Genomic DNA, 11,885 nt, shown 5'->3' with positions numbered 1-11,885 from the left:
TTTTGCCAGCTCCCTGTGCTGATGGCTTTTCAACGACTTCCCATTGCTCTTAGAATACAGACCCAAGCCTTTATCATAACCTGCAAGATCCCGATAGCCTGGTCTCTACTTTCCTCTCACACCACACTGCCCTTGCTCTAAGCGCTGCAGCCCACTCCCGGCCCCACCCACACCTGCTCCACGCTCCCTGAATGCACCAAGCCTCTCACACCACAGGGCTTTTGCACTTGCTGGCCCATCTTCCTGGACAGCTTTCCCCCTACTCTTTGCCCAGTTGAACTCTAATTCTTCCTCTTCTTCAGATCATAGCTGAAGCGTTACTCCCTGAGGGAAACTCTCCCCCACTGCCCCATGCCATCATGTTTTTCTCCATCACAGCACTTATTGCTCAGCATATCCACTTGCGATTGATTCTTTGATTAACATGTTTCCTCTACTAAGCTGGAAGCTCCATGAGGGTAGGGGCTTTTGTCCCCCAGGCTGATATCTGTACCCTCCAATGTCTGCACGTAGAAAGTGCCCAACAGTTATCTGTTGTAAGGACAGTCTGGACATCAGATAAAACCATTGTGTGTGGGGGCAGGGAGGGGAAGGATTGCTTGTCTATCCATCTAGGAAATCAGATAATGAAGCACCAGACCTCACTCTAGCCTCTTTTATTTATCTAGAGTTTGTCCAAAGTTATACAACTTATCAAGATTCAAACCCAGGACTGGTTTGAAAACATTTTTTTAAAGAACATGTGTTTCCGGCTAGTGTGTATGAGTGTGAGCATGGGAGAAAGAAGGCGGCATAAGCCTTCTCACAAGTACAAACCTGATCCCTCCGTTTCAGTTCTTGTTTTATTATATAGGTCATCGTGTCTCGCTTAAAGGTCTATAAACCTGCAAGCAAAGGCAGCAGACGTGTTTCACTGTCCTTTCTGGGAAAGGCCTTGCTTATATGGTGCTTTTTTCATTCACTTCCTCTTATATGGGATTAGTGACACATAATTGAACTAAAAAAAACCCTGTATTGAGCACTTCTGTGTGAAGGCACCTGAGGCTGGCGAAAAGATCATGTTACAGACCAACAGCATGTTCCTCTCTCCTTCCAATGGCAAGCGGTGCATTTGGTGGCAAAAACACCTTTTACAGAAAGTAGCAACTCTTGGTTCAGAATGACGCCCGCCTATCAGCATTTAATCACGTGAGTTCTGGTACATCACTTAACTTCTTTGAGCCCTCAGTTTTTTTTATTTATAACGTGGAAGTTACGTAACTATTAGACTCAAAAAATGCTGAGCACCTAACTCTCTGTGCCTGGCATTCTTATACACACTATTTCATCTAGTCTTCACAATAATCCCATGGGCACAGGATATTCACCTTGTATTACTGGGAGGCTAACTCGGAGAGGGAATGTGACTTGCTCACGTCTGCATGATTGATAAACAGAGTCCAGGGCTCAAATCCAGATCACCTGACCACTATTTCCTTTGTATTATGTCCCCACTCCAGCAGGCTATTGTGAGAACTTCACAAAAGAAATGTATTTAAAAGCAATTTTTTGACTATAAAGCTCTATACAATGTTAAGAATGTTAAACAACTTGTTACACCACAGAGAGGAAGAACCAGAACCTAATCTAAGATTTTAAGGGGATGAATTGATCAGCAGAGATAATTTTTCTCTCAATAGTAATATTTCCTATACTTCAAAAATTCTCCATTTAAATAATAAAAAAGAAAATGGCCCAATTAAAAAATGGGCAAAGGACCTGAAGAGACATTTATCCAAAGAAGATAAACAAATGGCCATTAGGAAAATTCAAATCAAAACCACAATGAGATAGGTTTTCATACCCACCAGGATGGGCTGTAACCATAGAGAGGAAGTACACGCTGGCGATGTTGTGCAGAAATTCGAGCTCTTATACGCTGTTGGTGGACATGTAAAATGATGCAGTTGCTGTGGAAAACAGTCTGGCAGTTCCTCAAAAGGTTAAACAGTGTTACCGTAACATCCAACAATTCCACTCCTAGGCATACAGCCGAGAGAACTGAAAACATGTAAAACTTGTACACAAATGTTCATAGCAGCATTATGCATAATAGCTAAAAATTGAAAACCTACATGTTCATCAACTGACAAACATAAACAAAATGTGGTATATATCCACGCAATAGGATATTATTCAGCCATAAAAATGAATGAAGTGCTGATAAATGCTACTATACGGGTGAACCCTGAAAACAGTATGCTAAGTGAAAGGAACCAGCCACAAAAGACCGCGTTGTATGACCCAATTTTATACAATGTCCAGAATAGACAAATCTTTAGAGAAAGAAAGCAGATTAGTGGTTGCCTAGGGCCAGAGGCTGAAGGGGTGGGAGGATGCAGGAGGATCGGAGAGTGATAGCTAAGCCATACAGGGTTTCTTTTTTGGAGTGATGGAAACGCTCTAAAATTGCAGCAATGGCTGCACAACTCTGTGAATACACTAAAAAACAACGAGTTCTACACTTAAAATGGGCATACTGAATGGTATGTGAATTAGAGCTCAATAAACTGTTATTATATAAAAAGTTCTCTAAGTTCACTATAAACTGCATCTGCAATACTAAAAGCCCAAACCCGTTGCCGTCAAGTGGATTCTGACTCACAGCAACCCCACAGGACAGAGTAGAACAGCCCCCTAGGGTTTCCACGGAGCGGCTGGTGGATTCGAACTGCTGACTTTTTGGTTAGCCACCACCAGGGCTCCAGTTCTGCAATACTAGGTACTTGGTAAAATTTACTTTAAGGCGAATGGACTTTTCTTATCACTGCCTATAATAATTTTGTAGCATTTGCAACCTCTAAATATCCTTCACAGGGATGGCTTAAAATTACATTTCTTATGGAGTATTTAAAACTACCAATACTAAAACTTTCAGGAAAACGATGGCTGGAGATCCGTATATGGCATGACCATCCATCCTGTTACTCAAACAAGAAATCTAAGAGTCATTATTGCTTCCTCCTTCCTTCCTCTCTCACACCCATTTCATCAGCAGGAAAGAAGCCCTGTTTGTAAACACCACGAAGGTAGGACGGTTTGTTCACTGCGATATCCCCAGTGCTTAGAGTAGTACCTGGCACACAGAAGATGCTAAGTAAATACTTCTTCGAATAAAGAAAAAAATTCATGCCCTGTTATTAGCATCTTAAAAAAATGTTTTTAAAGACTTCACTTGACAATGTTAATATCCGTAATAGTAATAATAAAACGTAGACGATGGCAGTTTCATTTGCCATTCCAGTTACTGAAACATACTAAAATTCTGCAAGGAACACAGGTATGTTATGCTGCCAGAGAATGTAGAACGTAATACCTTTATTCGAGTTTGTTCTTATAACCCAATCCATGAATATTTAAAAGAGATTTTATTTTATAAAAACTTATATCTGTAAGTAATGAATTGACCTTAACAGAGGGCTCAACCTGGAATACGTGGACAGGCTTGAGGACCCATGAACCCCTAAAATTGTATGCAAAAACCTAACATGTATATTGGCATGTGTATCTTTTTGATGAGTGAGACAGTTCATAGTTTAATCAGATTTTCAAAGAAGTCTATGACCCAAGAGAGGTTAAAAAATTATTTAACTAGAAACAGAGTCACAAAGTCTTTTAAACATGAAAAATTTGTACAATAAAATAATATCCAACAGCTCCATCTATGGGTAAGTCATTATCACCAAGTAGAAATATTGACAACCACCAGAGAGATCAGTGCATCTTATGAATGCTTGTATTCAAATCTTCAGTGTCACTCTAGTTGAAATTTATTAACTATAATATCACAGCTTTTTTTTTTCAGACATAGATGCAAAAATTAGGAGACTGTTGATGACTTCTACTTACAGTACTTCAGCACCAAAAAATTGGGCAGTTATGCTGATATATGTATGTACAGTTCAATATTTGTCAGTCTTAAAATGCTTATTTATAGTGAATCTATATAAAACCGTTAAAAACTTTTGTATTTACATTTTTAAAAATGAAAAGTATAGTTTCCTTTGCCACAACTTGTCAAAACTGACTCTGACCCTCCCACCCTCTTACCCCATTCTACTTGTGACAGACAGCGCTCACAAGACCCAAACATATTGCTTGAACAAACTGCGTCCTAACAAGGTAGAATGCTTAAAAACATTACATTTAGGACTGTGAGTGAATGTTTCATACATTTCAAAGAAGGTTAAACAAAAGTATATAAAAGTTATTTTCAAAGTCTCAGTCCAACATAAATGTGCAATTTCAATATAAGAAAGCATCATATGAATGAATAATTTGTTTTCCTTAACATAACTGAACATTTCCTTTGAGCCAGAAAATGTTTCTTTTCCTCTGCTTCACAATGAAACATTTTTTCATAATTTTTTTTTTTTTTAAAGGGAGGAAGAGGAGAGAGTAGACAATCCTGGTTTACAGGAACTGTGTCAGAAGGTATACGGACTGCTGTGAAATTTTTACACTTAAATAAATAAAAGGCAAAGTGTGCTGCCTACAGCACAAAGAAACAACACAATAAATTAGCAGACAACTGGCGAAAATGTACAAGCCACCAAAAAAGCACTTTCCACTGGTTAGTGATCTGATTTTCACCACCCAACAAGGACTCTTTAATGCCAGTATTTTTCTAGATATTTTATAAACTCATTATGAACTGAGCAAATTGTAAAATGTTAACCAATTCAACACTTCCAGGGATTTGCAAAAACATACAAGGTTTTTTTTAAAAACTGTTCCTGACACACCATTTCAAAATACAAACTATTCACACTCTTCTTTTTTGATGTTTTGCTCAGTAGAAACCAATTGAGGAACATTCACAGGAAAAGTCTCTTTCCACCGCAAGACAGACTTTTCCACCAGCCATTGTCCAAGACAGAAAGAGTATCAGGTCTGAAGTCACTGTAGATGTGCATTTTTTTTGTTGTTGTTTTTTGTTTTTTTTAAAAAAGTACATTCCCCCATGAGTTTTATCTTGTTTTAAAATGCTGCTCCTGAAGCAGGTATCTTGTTGAAACACTGCCGTTTCAGGGTCCACAGCCTAATTACGGGCAAAGTGCTCTCTTTAGACATCAAAATACAAGGGCTTCCCTGGACACCTGGTAACCAAGCAGGTTTTAAAGTGCACTCCTGTGTCCAAAACACTAGGACCGTTCCGCGGAACTCTGAGAGGGGCTGGGCTCAGTTCCATCCTCCGTGCTACTGTCTATGTCCTGCTCCATTGCTGTCTCATCGTCATCCAGCTGCTGACTGGTGAAGTTGTTGAGCTCAAGGAGCCCGCTGGGCTCTACTACCACGTTGGAGCTGGAGTGACAAGGAATAGCATACTGGGGAATGGCCTGGAAGAGAAGACACAGGAGAGAAGCTTTATGGTAAGAAAAGGTAACAGAAGGATTTCCCCAACAAAGCTACGGAAGTATAAAAGGAAACCGCCACTTACTGACAACTATCACATGCCAGGCCCTGTGCTAGGTGCTTTCACATATGAAATTCTACTAAATCCCCACAACACTGTAAGGAAAATATTACTCCTGTTTTACAAATGAGGAGACTGACAGGCTATGGGACTGAATCAAGGTCACACACTTAGTCAGGGGTAATGCCAGGATTCAAATCCAAGTCTTGTAAAACTCGAAGTGCTCTTTCCTTCCACTCCTTTATGGAGCCTCTTCTAACAAAGGAGGCTGAAGTCTGGTGTCTTAATTCAAGAGACAGGCTTTCAAGGACATTTTAATTTGATCATTAAGCAAACTTAAATGGAAATGTAATAAAATTTTACTCTTTAATATCTGCAAGCTGAATGATTAATTTGCAGATACCACAATATATTTTGAATCCTTTGGTAAGCCTTTGGTGGCTCAAAGGGGAAGTTATTTGGGTCACAGAGTAACAATTTTTATTGAAAATGAGAATAGTAAAAGTATTAAAGTACAAGGGAGGACAAAACCGCCTTCCAAAAAACAAAAATATCAGTAGATGCACACATATTATGGGCATATTACTTTGTCAGATTCCTTTTCTTATTAGGCAGATCCTTTTAAAAGGCAAATCAGTTCATGTCATGCCCCTGCTTAAAACTCTACAATTATTTACTACTGTACTTGCTAGGGGAAACCCTGGTGATGTAGTGGTTATGTTCTACGGCTATTAGCCAAAAGGTCAGCAGGTTGAATCCACCAGGCGCTCCTTGGAAACCCTGTGGGGCAGTTCTACTCTGTCTAGGGTCACTATGAGTCAGGATCGACTCGATGGCAACGGGTTTGGTTCTCTGGTTGGTTGTGCACTTGCTATACAAATCAAACTCCGTACCAGGACGTCAGCCTCTGCCAAACACACTTGTACCTTAGGGCCTTTGCACTAACTCCTCCCCTATTCCTGGAATACTCTTCCCCCAGATCTCTGCATGGCTGGCTCCATCCTGTTATCTGTATCTTAGCTCAAAAGCTTAGAGAAGCCTTCCATGATCAGGAAACCAAAAATATTGGGCTAGCCTCTGGCCCCATTATATCCATATACATTTCCTTCGTTGCATTTACCATCTGTTCGTTAAACTGCTTCTCATCCTTAGAATTTAAGCTCCACGAGAGCATGGACCAGAGTGCAGAACTTGACTATTTTGTCATTGTTAGGTGCCCAGAGCTTTAAACAGGGTCTGACACACATTAGATGCTCAATAAACATTTACTTAATGAGTGATACATTTTTAACACTAAAAACCCCAAAGCAAAGTTAAATATCAGTACTTTGTAAATATACCTTGCCAAAATAACCTTTACTGGGGAGAGATGTTAATTTAGTTTTAACACTATCAAGAAAATAATGTAAGATGCTTAGGCACTGACTCTAGGTTGGAGTTTTTTTTTTTTTTTTTCCCCTCCTCTGTTCTATACAGCTGATCATTGGGAAAATACAGCATTGTGGAAAAAGTACTACACGGACGGGATCAGGAGACCAGGATTTCAGTTCAGCTCTGGATCTGACTTGCTGTGGGTCACTGAGAAACTCATTTCCCTTCTTTGAGCCTTAGTTTAATTCTGTGTAAAAATACAGTTGGAAATGCCGTAAAGATCCTTGCAGTTCTAAAATTCTATGGATTCCATATATAGAGATTCCTTCAGGAGAGAAAATACAGCCATCTTGTTTACTCCCCTATCCCCAGCACCTAGCACAGTGCCTGGAACACAGTAGATAAATAAGACACATGGAATGAATGAATGAATGAATGAATGAATGAATGAACGAATGAATGAAAGATATATTGTCCACCTACAAAAACATTTTTCATTTCAAAGCATTTAATATCAAACATGCTGAATTTTCATATAGCATTCTTCAAGGAATTAAAGCACTTTTATACACTTCCTTCACTAATCTTCATAGGTATTTTACTGAATCAAGGAAATCAATAATTCAGATCAAAGCTAGGCATAATTAGTATGATCTGAACTATTTTAGCAATATATTAATGATGCCTGGCTATAATAACAGGAGCATTTTTATGGAGACATTCTCTGCCAGACACCTCACCAGGTGCTTTATATATGTATTTTCTCACTTAATCCTCAAAACAACCCTGCAAGGTAAGTGCTGTTGTTTCCATTTCATGTGTGAGGAAACTGAGGTGGAGAGGTTATTTTAATTCAGTTGCTCAAAGTCACAATGCTAGTAAGGAGTAGAGATAAAACTTAAATCTAGGTACTTCTGAGTCCAAAAGCTCGGTTCTTAATCACTGCTGTCCTTCCCTCTGACACAGCACACCTGGCACATGGTACATGCTAGAAGTTAACTGGGTATTCCGCAGAGGACCTACTCAGTAGCTACAGTCCTTGATACTTAAAGCAAATCACATTTTTACCCCTGTTTAAAAAGTACAGGAAAACAATTTTCAAATAAACTGTCAAAAATTATTTTCAGTTTAGTGAGGAAACCAAACTAAATCACCAGTAAATTTTAGTAAAAATGGTAATAGCTACCATCTATGGAACAATCACTAAGAGCCAGGGACTCTTGTGCTTGGCACTTCATCTCAATTTTAGGCAACCCTCACATCAATCCTGTAAAGTAGGTATTACTTATTCCCATCTTACTGATGAGAAAACTAAGGCAGTTTTGAGCAACACTGAGCAACCTTGCCCAAAGTTACACAGTGAATGGCAGTGCCAGGAAACCACTCCTCTTCTACTGTACCCTATCTGTTTAGGGGCAATATATATATACGTATCCTTTTGTCAAGGATTATTGAATTCACTAACATTTGTATTTATAGAGAGGAATGAATTATTTGAATAATTCAGCAGTCATTTCTACCTACCTTCAAGCATTTCCTTCATGCTGGATTACGTTTTATTTGGTTTAATACTGCCTAATTTGCATTTTCTCATAGGTCAGAATCATGGCAAAGAGAAGGCTTATTACAGAAACTTCTAAATCACACGTAACAAATCTACGGTAAATCCTACACTATCCACACGCCAGTAAATCCAAATTCTCAAAGAACTATAACGAGCTGCTCTGATACTTCCAAATCATGTATCAGGTTAGCAGAAAATGAAAGATACCAGGAAAACAACCCGATACCCTGCACAAAGAAAGGGAAATAAAACACAACTTCCAGGGACTGGTCTGGACTCAGTAATTCTCCGGCCTTGATCTCTGATACATGATGACAGATGACTTTTAGAATGAAGGAAATGTGATGCACAGAAAGATCTACCGTCAATAAATAATTCTATTACGTTCACTAGCCTGTACTTACCAAGGCAGGACAGTAACCATAACCAGATTTTTACTAACAATGATTGGAATAAAAAGCCAATTTTTATGGTTAATTCCCAGTTAGATATTGAGTTACTGAGGCACTTTTCCTTACATCATGTTTCTCTAGATAGTGTAGTTAATTGAGGTTCTACCATACTGAGAATCATAAATTTGGATCAAGAATTAGAACTATGCTTTTCTAAAGAAATGGTCCCTGAAATAAACATAGGAGTACAATCCAGTTATATTCCAGGAGTTTTTGAGCAAAAATTAAGGGGTTCAAAGTTCAGACCCAGGAAACCGCTGATCTCCTGACTGACTTGCTGAGCTGACACTGGCAAGCGTGGCTTACACCTAGAAAATCAAGCTCAGAACCTTTGACTGTCTCTAAGGTGTGCTTTGTGACAATATTCATCACTTTTCTAGGATTCTCTTCCAGAAACTAAATAGGTATAAATTTCTCTATTTGTAGTTTTTAAACCAAATTTGTCAAACACTATTTCAAAAATAATCTCATGTCTTTATACCATCTTGGATTGGAATGCCTGAGTCTTCCTGTGACATCCCCAAACACACCCAAACCCACAGCCCCCAAGATACCCAAGATTTCTCATTTTCCTTTCAATTCTTACCTGAATGATAATTTCTGCTGGGCTCTCTTCAGCTTTCTTTTGGCCTATATTCTGAATACGCATGAACTGGCCTGTTATAGGCACTCCTGGTGCATCGATTTTCCTTGTCGTTAGGGGAGGGCCAACAGCAGATGGACTTGAACAGGACTCTCTACATTTCTGTTGCTGGGAAGTAGAATTCGCCATCCCTGCCACCACCACGTGGGTGGAGGGTAACGGTCCTGCTTCACCAGTGAGCATACTAGTGGCAAGAACCTTCTTTGGGGGGTCCACTACCATATGCTCTACATTTGTATCAATCTGAGCTTCCATCAAAGACATTTTCAAAATGTCTGACACTGCTGTCTTCTCAGAGGCCTGCATGGGAGATATGCTTGTAACTGGTGATGTCAGCTTAGGCACAGAACTGCCACCAGTTATCTTTGTAACTGTGGGAGGCTGGCGCCCCTCAAAAGTTATCTTTGTAACAGAGGATCCTTGGGTTATAATTGGCTGCTCCACCTGAAAATAAATTGGGGTTGTGTGTGTTACAGCTACATCTCTTTGAGAAAACCTAATCAAACACCTCAGACAATACGGCAAAAGAAACATTCGTGCGGTATACTAGGAAGACATTGTAAAGAGCGGTGTTTTAATAAGAGGGCTGGATGGGAAGCATCTGGCTACTTTCAAGGAACCTAGGAAAAGAGAAGGGGTTGAAAAAAATCTTTGTTCAGCCAGCCAAGGTTCATAGTGGTGAAGGAAAAAAAAGTCACAGCAGCCTTGTTTTCCTTTGGGATTTACATCTCCACATAGCACACCTTCAAACCATTTCAAATTATTTCGTACAATCTTTGGCTTTTTCAAATAAAAAGAAGTAGGGATTTTTTTTCTCAATCGTTTGGTTCAAAATACATTTTTAGAAACATATTATATATATGTATTTATAATAACCATACACACATATATATCACTCCGTCATTGATTTTCCCTAACGTAATTTTACTTTCGATTATCTACAGATAATTCCTCTGTAATCTAGAAGATAAATTTATTAACTAGATGGTGATGATGTAAACTACAAAGGAAGACATTCAGTGAAGCTCCTTAAAAGACTGCCATCTACTTAGCATTACTGCCACAGAAATAAAGAGTTCACAGGCATGGAAAGAAATATTTTATACCTTAAAAAAAAATAATAATTTAGGGATATCAATTTTATGAACTGTTGGTCAATGCTGAAGTGATTCATTAAAAACTGGCTGGAAAATCAAGTTCTGAGTGCTATGCCTTTTTTTTTCTTCCTATATTAATGCGTGCATTTCTTCCCTAATGTCAGCCTTCTGATGGGATAAAGTAACAGCAGCGTAATGAGGCTTTTGGGTTTCCTCTTGCCAGGAGAAAGCACTGCTATCACGATAGGGTCGTGATGGTCTCATTTTTTCCGTGAACAGAGAAGTTTAACTTTGCATGCTATCAATATTCCGTTACCTGGCTTGTCGGCTGTTTCTCTGACGAGGCTGGGAGCGGCATTTGGCTCTGGGGGGTTGGGGGTTGCACGTAGATTTTTGGTTGATTCGGAGCCTGCTGCAGTTTGGGGAGCTGCTGCGTGGTTTTCACTGCAAGCACCTGTACTACAGTTTGTGGGGGCTGTGCCATTAGGGTAGGAAGCTGCCTGTCTTTGGCCACCATGGGATGCTGTGTGTGCTGTACATCTGGCTTGGGCTGTGCTTGTTCTTGCTGGAGAGGGGCGAGTTTCTGATGCCTGATGGAAAGCTGGGGCATCTGCGGGAGTTTGTGCTGGAGCTGCTCTGCCTGCAGGTGGATGGTCTGCTTCTGTTTAGTCTGGAAGCACTGCAGAGTTTTCACTTGCAGCTGAGTCTGTTCCAGCGGGGGCTGGCTAAGTTTCTGCTGTTTAGCTGACTGTGACTGAGTCAGGGCAGATCGGTAAAACAGACCTGTCTGAGGGTCTAAAGTGTCCATCTCTTCAACCTCGCCCTCCTCAGTTCCAAGTTCCTCGCTGTGTTTGGTAAAAGCAGTGTGACTGCTTAATGCCTAAGTAAAAAAGGCACAAAGTAAGAATGAAATAAGAAAAACACCTACATTGCTACATTTTCCTCAAACTGGAAAAGACCTGAGTATGAGATTCATTCAAAAATTTCAAAGAGGCTGAAAGACCAAGAAACCTAAAAGGAACTTTAGATTGAGACTCTTCTAATTTCAACTCTCAAACATTAAGTACTGTAAAAACTAGTCTATTCACTTCTATAGGGAAAGTGCTAGAGGACCCAGGACTTGTAGATTAGAGGAGTAAGTTTGTGCTGCAAGCACAGACAACAGAAAAAGAAGAGAAAGGCTCCCTGGCTCAGGCAATGCTCTCTCCAGACTATTCATCAGAGATGTCAGCCCATTTCAAGGAAGGATACAACAACTAAGGAGGGAGGCATCCAGAGAAAAGCCAAGGTTCACAGAAGCCAC

The 11,885-nt window shown here is 39.7% G+C and overlaps 1 protein-coding gene across 15 annotated transcripts in view; it reads right to left on the bottom strand.

The window, feature by feature from the left end:
- Positions 1-3,340: 3,340 nt before the first annotated feature.
- EMSY (EMSY transcriptional repressor, BRCA2 interacting) overlaps positions 3,341-11,885 on the bottom strand; it is a 107,665-nt gene continuing 99,120 nt past the window's right edge. For all 15 annotated transcript variants that reach the window (XM_023538900.2, XM_010599564.3, XM_010599566.3 and 12 more), the window contains 3 exons: positions 10,899-11,462; positions 9,429-9,929; positions 3,341-5,378 (listed from right to left, as the gene is read on the bottom strand). In XM_023538900.2, the coding sequence (XP_023394668.1) occupies positions 5,184-5,378; positions 9,429-9,929; positions 10,899-11,462 (1,260 nt within the window). In that variant the 3' untranslated portion in view covers positions 3,341-5,183. The remainder of the gene's footprint in view (positions 5,379-9,428; positions 9,930-10,898; positions 11,463-11,885) is intronic.

This window comes from Loxodonta africana, chromosome 7 (genome assembly GCF_030014295.1).
Source record: "Loxodonta africana isolate mLoxAfr1 chromosome 7, mLoxAfr1.hap2, whole genome shotgun sequence".
Taxonomy (NCBI): Eukaryota; Metazoa; Chordata; class Mammalia; order Proboscidea; family Elephantidae; genus Loxodonta; species Loxodonta africana.
This window is presented reverse-complemented; position numbering and strand designations above follow the sequence as displayed.